Source organism: Solea solea, chromosome 5, assembly GCF_958295425.1.
Source record: "Solea solea chromosome 5, fSolSol10.1, whole genome shotgun sequence".
Taxonomy (NCBI): domain Eukaryota; kingdom Metazoa; phylum Chordata; class Actinopteri; order Pleuronectiformes; family Soleidae; genus Solea; species Solea solea.
In genome coordinates, this window is record NC_081138.1 from 4,123,909 (window position 1) to 4,138,073 (window position 14,165).

The 14,165-nt window shown below is 39.5% G+C and overlaps 3 protein-coding genes across 3 annotated transcripts; 2 read left to right on the forward strand and 1 right to left on the reverse strand.

Moving 5' to 3' along the window:
• Positions 1–816: 816 nt before the first annotated feature.
• Positions 817–4,662, forward strand: fth1a (ferritin, heavy polypeptide 1a). Its single transcript, XM_058628663.1, has 5 exons — positions 817–1,119; positions 2,335–2,440; positions 3,221–3,367; positions 3,665–3,790; positions 4,203–4,662. Exons 2-5 carry the CDS (start codon positions 2,339–2,341, stop codon positions 4,359–4,361), a joined length of 534 nt encoding a protein of 177 aa, XP_058484646.1. The 5' UTR covers positions 817–1,119; positions 2,335–2,338; the 3' UTR covers positions 4,362–4,662.
• Positions 4,663–5,842: 1,180 nt separating this feature from the next.
• mcee (methylmalonyl CoA epimerase) lies at positions 5,843–8,768 on the reverse strand. Its single transcript, XM_058628661.1, has 3 exons — positions 8,628–8,768; positions 7,578–7,918; positions 5,843–6,111 (listed from the first exon to the last, which is right to left on the reverse strand). Exons 1-3 carry the CDS (start codon positions 8,710–8,712, stop codon positions 5,959–5,961), a joined length of 579 nt encoding a protein of 192 aa, XP_058484644.1. The 5' UTR covers positions 8,713–8,768; the 3' UTR covers positions 5,843–5,958.
• On the forward strand, positions 8,700–14,095 carry mphosph10 (M-phase phosphoprotein 10 (U3 small nucleolar ribonucleoprotein)). The gene is made up of 11 exons (XM_058628657.1): positions 8,700–8,854; positions 9,796–10,459; positions 10,548–10,714; positions 10,807–10,972; positions 11,988–12,129; positions 12,233–12,300; positions 12,375–12,512; positions 12,599–12,709; positions 13,142–13,249; positions 13,330–13,560; positions 13,845–14,095. The coding sequence occupies exons 1-11, from the start codon at positions 8,769–8,771 to the stop codon at positions 13,992–13,994; spliced, it is 2,031 nt and encodes a 676-aa protein (XP_058484640.1). The 5' UTR covers positions 8,700–8,768; the 3' UTR covers positions 13,995–14,095.
• Positions 14,096–14,165: the final 70 nt, after the last annotated feature.

Below are 14,165 nucleotides of genomic sequence, written 5' to 3' on the forward strand. Positions count from 1 at the left end.
TAATACACGAACAATTCTACGTCATGCGTAATAAGGTTGTTCTCAGTCAAACAGTTAAAAAATGTATGCAATTGTATTTATGTTGTACCTTATATGTGTCTGTGTTACTGTGTAGGCTGGTTGAAAACACATTTCATATTTGAAGCAGGAAAAACACTTTCTTTTTTAAGAAAATACACATTTTTGAAGACACTTCCTCGTTGTAGCCCAATTGCTTTCAAATGTGATTTACAACCTTTCTTCAATAACCTCTGATAGTGACACTGACTGTATATCTGTAAATCACACTGTAAGTATATACTTCATAGATGTTGAGTATATTAGGAAGGATCCTTGGAAAATGGAAGCCTAAAAATCAATGTTTTTCCTTCCATGCGCAACAGTCTCTGCAGTACCGGAAACAGTAGTCTCAGGCAGCCACACGTTTCCTTAACAGCGCCACCTAATGATTTGGATGAATTGAAAAAAAAAGCAAAAAAAACTAAAAATATATACAAAAAGAACCCAAATTATAGTAACAAAAAGAACCAAATAACACCTTTGGCTAACTACTTAGTTCTAAAGGTTTATTCCAGCCAAATGCTAATAATAACAATAATAATAATAATAATATTAATGATAAATGTATGAGTTGTGGGCAATCTGTGTAATTAGAATAATATTATCAGGCGTTGTTTTCCGTGTTTTCCGTGTTCAACTAGTGGCGCTGTAAACAAAACCGCCTGAAATCGCTCACTGCGCAGCCTCTGTACGTAGCCTTTGTTCCCCGGCCCCACCTCTGCGCGCCCTGTGACGTCACGGCTCGTACCACTAGTTAACTCGTGGACGTTGACACAGAGGATTCAGTCGATCACCTCGTAAGCGGACGGTGAAGGTTACCTGCTTCAACAGTGCTTGAACGGCAACCTTTCTAACTGTCTCCGAACACAACAGGACGGGACCAACCGATCTTATCTCAATTCCATCCAGAAACATCTCATCACTTTTGAAAAACAACGCTCCTTCAAGCGCCAGCCTGCAACGTAAACACGTTTAGCTTGACAGCTAGCGAACTGTTTTGCCAACACAAGCCACCGTTTTTCGGCCTCCTCGCGAGAAAAGACCCGCCACTGACATTTGGTAAGAACACATTTGTCTTCTTTTTGTGTAATGGTTTATTCTAGATATATTCTGTATGTGTATTTACGGACATGTGTGTGTTTACACGTCGCACACGGACCAACACCTTCGACTGGCCTGCGTAGGCGTTGTTGTGCTGCTGGGGCGCAAATGTGACGTCGGTCGCCAGTCCGTCGTTGTAAAGCACCACCTTTGCTCATGTGTGTCGTGTATGTTCGCAATTGTAATAGTCCCTTTGTGCATTAATTCGACGTTTGGTACAACCGTGCCATTATGTTGGGCTTGGTTCAAAAAACAACACACAAACACACCTTGAGTTAATAATTTACTGGTTGCTATTTTAGAGTGCAACTTTGGTCTGTTTACTAATATGAGCAGACAACTAACTATCATAGTTTTGTCAGAACTATGTCAATTAACTATCTTTTTTTTATATATATTTGAAATAAACAAACAAAAATACATTGTCCCGGATTCTCATTTGTGTTTACCACCATTTTGTTTGTCATTGTCCGTCTGTTTCTTGTTTGAATTTTGCTTCCATGAAAATAACCAACATTTAAATGTAATATTAGAAGCAAACACAAGTTCATTAACCTCAAAACAGTGCAATCACGCACACAGTTATGCAAATTATTGTACCGTATTTCATCAAATTGTTCCAAGGACATCTGGGAAACCTGATCCCATTGCACCATGCGTGTGTTGCAATGACGTACATACTATTCACATCTATGATTATGAAACATTCCACTTTATTCCACAGATTTATATATGGATTTTCTGTGATTTAAGCACATACATTAATTTGATAAATCATTGCCACACAGAACTTCAAAGTAATATTCCAACTTGATGACATCACCTTCTGTCACTGACCCTTTTACAAAGATTAAAAGATAAACATGTTGTACTTCAATGTCCATGCATGCTTTTCCCCAATGTAATCGGGACGGATCATAGTGTGTTTATTTTGGATTAGTTCGATGATAATTTATTAATCCCATTTTTTTTTCCAGAGCCCAAGGTGATGTCAAATAATTTTTATTAAAAAATAATTTCGTTTGAAGGGCTTGACTATTGTGACTGATCATTAACTAATCAATACTTTTTTTTTTTGTCAGTTAAGATTAATACTAACCATGCACAGTATGTGTTAGTAGTTGTGATATGTGTTTGTTTATCTAGTCAGGATTTTGTTTGTTTGTGTTTCAGAACCATGGCTTCCCAAGTGAGACAGAACTTCAACCAGGAGTGCGAGGCTGCAATCAACAGGCAGATCAACCTGGAGCTGTATGCCTCCTACGTCTACCTGTCCATGGTGAGTGAGTGAGTGTGTGTGTGTGTGTGAGTGTGGGTGATGGATAGCGTGATGCTTTTTCGACATGACAAAAACAACTGAGCTGACACAGTTGAAAATACAGGTAGTTGTGGTCAGAGTACAGGGAAACTGTTTACCACTTATGCTTATTGTTACGGAGACTTAATTTTGATTTACTGTTTTTTTTTTTCTGTGGTTATTTAACTGCTGTGCACGTACCCACCAAATGTTAGGAGTGAGCTGGTTTTAGATGGACATAAAAGCACGTCGGAGGTTGTTTGAATAAACAAACAGTGGTTTATTCAACTTAAATCGGCAAACATGTTTTCAGTTGTCCGTATCCCGAGAAGTTAATGTTGTGTGACTTAGTACTTAAACGAAGGTCGATGTTCGTTTTGAGATTATAGAATGTACAAAGAAAATGCAGACTGTGTTCCCTGTGCCTTTTGAATTATCGATCTTAAACACTTTTTATACCTGCACCTGTATGTGCCTGCTCTAAAAAGGATCAGAATAAAATGGAAAGTGTGAAGCAACTCTAAGATGTGGCTCCATATTGGACTGGACTGAAACGTTCATGAACGCATTGACATTGTTTTATTTTATCACTAACATCATAAAAACACCCTCCCCACATGGTTGTTTATAGGTTGCATCACAACTGTATCTGCCAGGTGATCGTTCAGGCACCGCTCCATGTTTTGTTTGTTTCACTTGAACATGAAACATTGAAAACACATGAAAACACATGAAACAACCCCCCCCATTTCCTCCTGGCAGAGTTTCTACTTCGATCGGGATGACCAGGCATTGCACAACTTCGCCAAGTTCTTCAGTCACCAGTCACAGGAGGAGCGTGAGCACGCTGAGAAGTTGATGAAAGTGCAGAACCAGAGGGGAGGAAGGATCTTCCTGCAAGACGTCAGGGTACGTTGAGCTCATGCTTGATCGAATGTGTGTTTGAACTTGACAATCTTGTGAAAGATTTCTTCTCCCTGGTTGTCCTTATCTCTAATGTTGGGAGGGTAACAGGAGGCCACAGAGATAGTGAGGGTGTGAGTGTGCTTTGGGGGTTATCTTTCTTGGACATGCAAACAAGCTGGAGTTAAACGTTACACAAACCCACTTTGCCGCTCATTATTGGCCTTCTACCTCTGATTTGCTGAGTCAGTGTGTCGTTGGTCTCTCAATCTGCCTTTTTTTTTTTTTTTTTTTAAATTGCAGAAGCCAGAGAGAGATGAGTGGGGCAGTGGGGTCGAGGCTCTTGAATCTGCCCTGCAGCTTGAGAAGAGTGTGAACCAGTCACTGCTGGACATGCACAAGCTCGCCTCCACCCACAATGACCCACATGTAAGTACTAAGCCACGGTTGCACGTTTTTTTTGTCTTCACGCTACAAGATTTTCAGCCTGATAATCTGCTTGCTGATGAGTTTTGGCAAATCGCACCTCATCACTCCAAATCCAGTTATGATCGGCAGGTGACCTGTAGACATAAAACTGACCTCAATTAAGCCTGGTTTCACCGCATCATTCCCCACGTCACTTATGTGTTTGTAGTCTTTTTATATACAGCAGGAAGACAGCTGTTCAGAATCTAAAAACATGACCCACATCGGTCCGTACTGTTTAAACCTGGTTTGGTACATCATTCCTCTGTAGTTTTTGTGTGTCTTTTTTATTTATTTGCATTGCTCTAAATTATTTTACATCCTTTTCATTTGAATTTCAGCTCAAGTTTGATGGAATTCCTTTTTGTTTCAGTTGTGCGACTTCATCGAGACGCACTACCTGGACGAGCAGGTGAAGTCCATCAAAGAACTGGCAGACTGGGTGACCAACCTGCGCCGCATGGGTGCTCCTTCCAACGGCATGGCCGAGTACTTGTTTGACAAGCACACCCTGGGCAAAGAAAGCAGCTAAATCCGCCCCATGAGCACTAAAGCTTCTTCATTTGTATATTCGTTTCTCGCTTGGAAATATTTTAAAACTCTAAAGCCATCTGCATGGTAGTTGTTGTAGTTGTCATTTGAGCTACTATTGCTCATGTCATTGCCATTCTCTCCAAATTCTACTAGAAAACCCCAAGAGCTTTTATATTAATATCCCATTACTGCACCTAGCATACTCTATCGGCTACGTTCCTGTTTTTGCTATGTTTTTGCTGTGTTTAAAACCAGGAGCTGTCACTCGTATCAAATAAACCGAACCCTCTGGATTCTGATTCGTCTCGTTTGATGTCACACCTGGGGGGGAAAAGAAAGCAGAAGTCAATTTGAATAGAATCTCGACTACAAAACAGGCATTGAAAATGAGCTGTTTCACTTCCATTTGCCAGGGAAAACGGAACTTAAACGATTTCTACAGAACAGAAACTCCAAAAGACGGGTAATCACGAAAATAACAGCTATTTTTATCTGAAGGAGAAGACCACAATGACTGTATTCTTTAGGGATTAAATATTTCCAATGAATTTTTTAATTACTGGATAGATCGTATCTTTTAGTTTTTTATGTTGAATATCTGGAGGATGTACAGGATTTCAAAATTAGACATGTTTTGCTGGATGTATAATTGAACATGCGTCACCTCACAATACCCTGTTTGGCAATGATTTATTTCCTGTATCTGGGTTAAAGGTTGTTGTTGCGGTGTCTGCGGTCAACAATGATTATAAAATGTCGCCGTGCTCTGAAAAGGTTTTAAAACGGTCTGTAATTACAACAAAAAAGGGGACTTTTATGTCTAAACCATAAGTACATGTGATTTACATCAGATGAGGAGGAGTCAGGGATTTAATAACTCCAAATTCAAGTCTGCTTGTGTGTTGCACCTTTTAGATCTAGTTTATTAACATTTTTCTTTGAGTAAATCCTATTTTCAAACATATACAGGAATAATATATCCAAAAGATGACATAATCGTTGTCTAAATTAGCCCTTCATTTTGAAATTTGAACAAATATAGATCAGTCAGGGTAAATTGTATCAAACATGATTACAAAAACTTTAAACAAGTCTTATTTTACTCCATCTTTCCTCCGTTGTACTACAGGTGTGTCATGGGACACTTAAAGGTTCAACGTGTCTCAATTGGCCACATCATTCCCAAGCCAGGCCATCGGGGAACTACAATTAGTTATTTTCACACACACACAAATGAGTGGTATTGAATTTGACCTCTGCATTTAACCCATCCTGATTACACACCAGTAGTAAACACATACACAAGCAGTGAGCAGCAAAGCAATGCCCTTGCTTAAAGTACATATAAAAAGGCTTATTCTAAAGCTACAGACAAACAAAAACATTGTTTTAATGGATTTTACACCTATATGAATATATTTGTGGGTAGAATATTCAATGTCTGCCAATAACATTTTCCTTGATGAACTGTACACTTGATGAACACACCACAGTGGAATTTATTCAATGTGAAACACCTTTGAGGCACCTTTTCTGAACAAAAGTGAGCTAAGGAACAATATTAGTGTCGAAAATGTGAATTGACAGCACACGTTTCACGCTTCTTCAAGCTCCACCAGGACGCCATCACAGTCTTTAGGGTGAAGAAACATCACAGGTTTCCCGTGAGCACCTATTCTGGGCTCTGCTGACAGAGTTCTGATGCTCTTCGCTTTCAGGTCGGCTATTGCGGCGTTGATGTTGTCCACCTACAACATTAAAAAACAACTACTGTTTGTGTTGTATTTGCAAGAAAGCATACACAAATGATGTCATATGTCAAATGATGACATTGTCATAGACACTACTCATAAACTAACCTTAATCGTGACAAGTGCTTAACCTTTAAACCAATTCTAATCCTAAAACCAGGTCTTAAGGCCCTTTAAAGTTGTGGGGCCCAGTCAAAATGTCCCCACAAGGACCTTTTGGACTTCACACAGATATAAATGCGTGTACATACACACAGCACACAAAGCACAAGCCACTTTGTTACAAGAATAAACAAAAGAGAGCAGTTGGACACTCTCTAGTGGACAAACTGTGTTATTGCGTATAAACAACATCTTCTTTTGACATCTTCAAGGGTTGTTACTCATGCACGGTCTTTAACAAGCTAATACTAGATTATTTAGATTATATATAAAATATATTTTAATAATGGGATCTGATACATAGAATACATTTTAGTTAATGTAAGTCTCCTTTTTTTATTTGTTTTGTTCGTTTTTATGCATTATGTCAGTATATTTATTTAATTACCTTCCCCTAAAACTGCAGATGTAAAGTACCATTTTTGCTTTAATCTGGCACGTTACATCTTGGATTTACTAGCGATGTTTATTGATAAACCAACAAAGGAGCTTGTCCTCAGAGTTTGGTGTAAAACTGTTTTGTGTTTTTTTGGATTGATTAAATCCAAAGCTGTAACACTGGACCTCATGGACAACGCTGTTCCACTTACTCTCCATTGGAAAAAATCTCACCCGTCATTCATGTTTTATTCACACCTGTGCTCTCCTTGTGTTGAATGTCACCAAACTCACCTGTGCGGATCCTTTCGTTCATTTATTTTTTAGTTAAACCTATTTAACACCAATGCTTTTCCTAGTATTGCAAGTCTAAATGTTTTCACTAGAGAAAAAGCCCATTGTGCTTTTTCTGCTCTGACAAAAAAAACATGTCTACTCCATTAAAACTGCAATTTGGGAGAATTTTTATTTTAAAAATGTGCACTTTTGGACAATGCAAATGTTTTTTGTACTTGTTCTTAATATCATGCCTTCTTTTATCTTTATCTTCTTTTGTTTTATGTCTTTCCAGGGTTCAGTATTTGTGTTTGTTTGTGCCATTTTAATGTTGATATGCCGCCTTTGTCTAATTTAAGTGCAATATCGCATGTGCAATGTTTACACTGTAAATACACACTGTACATGCTGTATATATTCTGCTAACTCACTGTCTATACTGCAAACGTTATACTACATTTTTGGTATCTTATCAGTAAATATTTTTTTCTGCATTGTATATTCATAGATGTGAAAATGCATGTTTATTATTTATTAACCTGACTGTCTTGGCTGCAGTAACAATGCTAATTTTCCCTTTGTGGGACAAATTAAGGCTTATTTTATTTTACTATCTTCTTGGCCAGGTCTAGAAGATGTTGTCTCACCTCAATACAAATGTGGTGCATTCCTCCGGACTTGTTCTTTTGCAAGAACCCAGCGATTGGGCTCTTCTCCCCGAGAGGATGGAGCAGCTCCAGCTTGGTGTTGCCAAGCTCCACAAACACGGTGTAGACGCCGTGCTCGGGCAGGGGCACCATGTCGCTCACCGTGGCCCCCAGCACGTCCCGATACAGAGCTGTGGCCTTCTCCATGTCAGGAACAGCGATGGCAATGTGGTTCAACCTCCCCAGCTTCCACAGTGATCCAGGAACGCCCTGCCCGAGGTTTGCCGTTGTTGAGTGTGTCCTCAGCAGAGACAGGCGAGAACATCTGGAGAGACCTGCCACTGAAGAAACACAGTAGAAATCATTAAAACACAATCATTTTGGTTCGTGGACAAAACTCGATTACACAAGGAAATAATCTACAGATTAATCAACTGTGAAAATAATCGAGAGTTGCAGCTCAAGTTGGAACATTAGACTTAAATCACCTTTGTCCATACTGTCTAACTTTATCAGCAGTATGACAAACCATTTTCCATGTACTATCCCCTGAGACTGAGGTGGGTGGGGTGTTTTTGTTCACAGGATGAAAACAGAAAGTAAATGAAGATTTTAAGAAGACAAAGATAATTTGAATCATCTTGCTTTGGCCTTCACGTTGCCAGTTATCAATGTAAGGCTAATGTGCATCCCTCACCTGAGTCCCAACACTTAATCTTACATATTTAGGATTATTTAAAAATACATCAGTGGTACATAAAAGAACGGACTATATAAACTATTTGTGCAGTTATTGTGCCATGTCGCCATATAAAAGAAGTTTTATAATTAATTTTTTTTACAAACAAACGCGAAGAGTTAACGCTGCATAGAGAATTCATGATGTAACCTCAACGTGTTCTCAAACTAAGATCGGAGCAGCAAACAAACAGTGCATGTACAACAAGGCTACAGTCTTGTTTGGAATTCTACTCTGTTAAAAATAAAAACGCGGTGACGTTAAAGCAAAAAAACATGTGACTGTGACAACATTATTGTCCATAAACCAACCTGCAACCTTCAGCGCTGCGGACGCCATTTTTGGTACGTACGTCGGAACCAAGCAGCGACGGAACAACAGTTTCTCGGCGAGCATGTTTACCTGCGACACTCACACAGACCGCGTCCGTCACACATGTGGGGGAGACGAAGATGGCGAGTGGAGAAATGTTGAACGTGTTGGAGGATTGTGAGAAGAAATTAATCACCAACACAGCACAACTAGAGAACTTTCTGAGGCAAGTGTCTGCTGTCTGTACGGCTGTTGGTGAAAGAGAGCGTAAATGTTGTTGCGTCGCCGCTTACGCACTTTAGAAACGAGGAGACTCGGTTAGCTCAATTGCTAGCTACAGCTAACACGAACAAGTATTTAGCCACTTAAATAAACTAACATGTACTGTAAAGAAAGGTAGCATAGTTTAAAATAAATTGTACAATACGCACTTACTAGCTTTATTTTTTATTCAGTGACTTTTCATGTCATGTCTTAGTTGTCTACTGCACGAATGTCTTTGATTTTAACAGAGCTGAAAGTAATGTTTCTAATGGCCTTTAAATGTTCTTTTACAGTGTTATGTCAACATTATAATTGTGCATGTTTCTGTCTGCAAGAGTTTGATATAAATGGTCTGACATTGTTCTGAATGGATAACACAGACAATGCTGCATCATCAAGAGTGTAGAATGCCAGGAAACACCAATAAAACCTCGTTGACTCTTTAATGAAGCATAAAAGAGAATCATAATGACATGACAATTCAAAATGTTTTCTACACCAGTTCTGCTGCGATTATGTGAAGTCATGAAATGAGAAATGGCGGAGTGCAGGATTTAAATAAAAGACATCTGTGACAGCGGGCCCTTACCAGAGGCTGCTCTTTTGTTGTATGTTTTAATACGATTGCTTTTACCAAAGGTAAAATATTGATTTAAAGTAAAGAAACCAAATCTATAATAAACAACTGCAGGGAAGCAATCCTGAATCTGTTATTCCATTGTTTATTCCAAACAGCCATTCTTGGTACTAGTTTTATGTGAATGTATTACATTGTGTAGCGTTTAGGAGGTCAGTGTTCATACATCGCCCATGAAGATGGCAAACCACTTCTGGCCAAATACAAATAAATGCTTGTAATAATATCTCAGACTTTCTGTACTGATTGTGTTTTTCTTTTGGCAGCCTTCAGAATGAAGCAGCAACAGACTTCACCTCTCTCACTAAGACCCTGTATGATCTCCATAAAGCTGAGGAGCCTGCAGAGTATAAAGGCAGCCCGCTGGCAGAGCTGGTGGTGGAGAACTTTGATGACGAGCAGATCTGGCAGGAGCTGGAGCTGCAGAACGATGCTGTCCTGAAACGTTTCAAAAGCGCCGTCGATGAAGCATTGTCAGATGGCTCGTTAACTGTGCTCGTAGAGGAGGAGGAAGAGGATGATAATGAAGCAGAGGTAGAGATTGGCAATGAAGATGATGAGGGAGAAGAAGAAGAGGAGGAAGTGGAGGAGGAACTGCAAAGGCAGACTAAGAAAAAAACTGAGACTGAGGATTACACAGACGAGGACTCTGATTTGGATTTCGATGTGGATGCTCTGGAAAACCGAGAAAAACAGAAGAAGGAAATGGGAAGGAAAGGCTCCAAACTAAAAATTGTTCCCTCCGAAGTTGATGATAAGTTCTTCAAGCTGTCAGAGATGGAGACATTTCTTGATGATATGGACAAGCGAGAGGGAAAGGAGGGTCAGGAGGAGGATGGCGTCGACTATTTTCAGGACTTGGCCTCTGACGAGGATGAATCTCTCAGTCTGGATCAAATACTTTCTGCCAAAAAGCAAAAGAAAAAAACTGTATGTCTTTTGTCACTTATTCTCACTCATTTAATTGTGTCATGTTGGTACAAGAATTTAAAAAATGAAATGTTGTGAATATTCACAGGTAAGCACCTCCAGGAATCTCAAGTACAAGGACTTCTTTGATGGTGTGGATGGTGAACCAGCTCAAACAGATGGACAGTCAGATGGTGAGGATGACGACATGGATGAAACCGAAGAACAAATAGATGACGAAGATGATTACGATGGTGAAGAGGACGGTGATGATGAGTAAGTGTGATTTAATATTATGCAGTGTCCCAAACTGTGCAGGAGGAGCATGCTAGGTTTATTCAACCATGTTTGTGACCACTCCTTTTCAGAGACAAAGAGGGAAGTCACCTTAAAGCATCTGCAAAGAAAGTGACCTTTGACCTCTCTGGGGATGAGGACAGTGAAGGAGAGGACGTGGAAGACATTTTTGGAGGAAAAACTCAAAGCGCAGCAAAATCTGAGTCAAAGTCGTCCTTTGAGAAACGGCAAGAAAAGGTAACCTGTGATTCTGTTCAACAAAATCACGTCTTCTTATTTGTCTTCATGCGAAAAAGCAAAAAACACAATATCTTGAAAGATCAAACAGCTTTTTTTTTGATGGATTGTACTCACAGTCACACAATAACTTTTAAATGTTTTGCCTCAGATAAGTGAATAATTTCTCTGTGTAATAAGTGTCTGTTTTATGTTCTTTAAAAAAAACAATATACTAGTTTCAGTAAATAATTTATATACGTTTACATTTTATTGCATTATTTTTATTGTAATGTTTGCTTTGTCAGTGTAAACCAGTCAGTCTGTGATGAAGGCTTTGTTCAGAGGTTGACCCTGAATCACTGTTGCATGGCCACTGCTTGTTTTCCCTAATTAAAGGCATGTTCGGTGTAAATTATGCTTAATACACACATAGATATACACTAAAAAGCCCAGCAAATGCAATAGACAACCAGACTCAAATCTAATTTGAAAGTACGCTTCCATCTGTAATCAGCTGGTTCTGGTCACGCACAACAGAAAGTGATAAACACTGCAGCGTCTTTAAAGCTGAGCGGGATTAAATCATGACCATATGAATCACGGAGAAGTGTAGTGCAGAGACATCTTAGTCTCAGCAGCTGGTTTTACCCAAAGGCGGCAAAACAATTCTATACCATTATGTAAAATAATTATATGCAATTATCACAATAGAACAGCTATTTACTGTGTGCTTGGATATACCATCATCTCCCTTGTCAACGTGTTTGTGTGTTTTGACTCTGGTCATTGTGACCTCACAGTGCAACTGTGGTACGATAATAACCGCGACAACCCGTGATGGCATGTCTGAAATAGGCTTAAACGTATTATAATCGGCTTAAATGGGACTTGTAATTAATGGGACATAGTGTTTTATGTCTCATGGCACCTGAGGAGAGACACCACCACCAATATAAACCCATGTGTTGTTCATGAGTTAGGTTGATGCCCACTGATGGCCTTTGTCACATCCTGCTGTTGTTCCGACCTGCAGATGTCAGAGAAGATCGGGGAGTTGGAGGAAGCAGCTCTAGCACAGAAGCCATGGCAGTTATCTGGAGAGGTGACTGCACAGACTCGTCCAGAGAACAGTATGCTCGAGGAAGATGTGGAGTTTGAGCAGACGTCCAGGGCGGGTGAGTGATTCCTCTGCCTGTTTCTTACCTTCTTAGGTGAGCAAAAGGCTGTGTTTTTATTTTCTCCCCTGCTATCAATTACATTTCGTACTGTGTTTTTCAGCCCCCGGTATCACTGAGGAAACCACACTACAGCTTGAAGACATCATCAAACAGAGAATCAAAGATCAGGTCAGTTGCAGAAACTTGTATTTAATATTTACTGGAAAAAACATTGACCGATAATAACGTATTGCTTTTGTTAGGCTTTTGATGACGTGGTCCGTAAGGAAAAACCAAAAGAGAATGTGTTTGAGTACAAGAAGAGGCTAACGTTGGACCATGAGAAGAGCAAGCAGAGCCTCGCAGAAATCTATGAGCAAGAATTCTTGAAACAGACTCAGGTTTGACTTTTATTAATGTTTTCACTGATGTGTCAACACCTATGAGCCTTTGCTGTAACCAACTGATGTTTTTATTTTAATTTTAGCAAAAGACGGAGGAGGTGGAAAACCCTGCCCACGTAGAAATTCAGAAGCTTATGGACACGCTCTTCCTAAAACTGGACGCACTGTCCAACTTCCACTTCACACCTAAACCAGTGAGTTTTACCTGATGGCACCAGAGATGACTAAAATGCTGAGACTGACTTTACTTGCCTCGGCATTCATCTTATATAGCAGGCTAATTTAGCAAAATGATTAGTTTTGGTTTTTAATCCAGATTTAACTGTTTTTGTGGTTGATGTTACCATCCAAAAAAAAGTGAATCATTAGCAACTGGACTTGTAGTTTTCTTGTCCAGTTGGTACGGATTCACTGTATTTTGGATAACTATGACCTGAATAAATGCAAATCTACACATAATAAAAAAGACTTAAAAACATGTAAATGTCTAACAACATAAAGCACATGTATAAACATGGTCTAAATTGATAAGTTGCACGTATCCCTGACAAATGATGTGTTTTTAAAGATGCTCTCAAACCATTGCAGTCACTGAAAACCACATTCATGTTGTCCCTCTTCTTCAGCCTGTTCCTGAAGTCAAAGTGGTGTCGAACTTACCGTCCATTTCCATGGAGGAGGTGGCTCCAGTCAGTGTTAGTGATGCAACTCTGCTCGCACCAGAAGAAATCAAGGTTTGCCATCCGAGTTGACGCATTTTTGTTTGATCCCGGTACATTTTGTCTATGTCTAATAATACGACCTTCTAACGCAGGAGAAGAACAAAGCGGGAGCTTTACTGGGTGATGATGAAAAGACGCCGACAGACAAGAAGCGCGATAGGCGCCACAAGAAGAAGGTGAAGCGTCTCAAGATTAAGGAGAAAGAACAGAGACAGAAACTGAAAGAGGCCAATAAAAGTGGAGAGAATAAAAAGCCGTCAAAGGCCGAAGTCACAGAAAACCTGAAGAAACTTACAAAAGGAGGCAAAGCCACTCTACTTAAGGTGAGTGTCCACACTCCTATTCAATTTTTACTTGTAGATTTCAGAGTTAACTTTGTACTTTTTGCTTTACCGTATTTGACAGCCATAGTCGGTCATTAATATGAATCTAATTTTACACCCAAACCAACTGTCGGCCGATGTTTTTGTTCCTCGTATTTTTCTATAGATGTGTGAAGCTTAAATAGATGAAAAGTAGGATGCACAACATTGCTGCTATATAACATTTAAGTCCCTCATGAACATAATTAAGTGACCGAATTTACCCTTTGTTCCTCTTTTTTCAGGATGAGGGAAAAGACAAAGCTGTACGGTCTTCTCAAGCCTTCTTCTCTGAGCTGCAGGACCAGGTCAAAAGTCAGATCAAAGGTGCAAAGGACCAGTCTACAAAGAACAAGAAGCGAAAAGAATTCTCTGCCACCAAACTTAAATTGTAATAACTGTGATGGTTTTGTTGTGTAAGATCAAGTTGTTATTGTACAGATTCTTTTTATTCAAGAAGCGGAAGTATATGTATTAAATCTGATGATCCTTGTAAGGTGTTTCCATTTCTTATTAAGATAATGCAGGTGCCCACGACATGTGCATGTAATAAGCACAGCACCAGG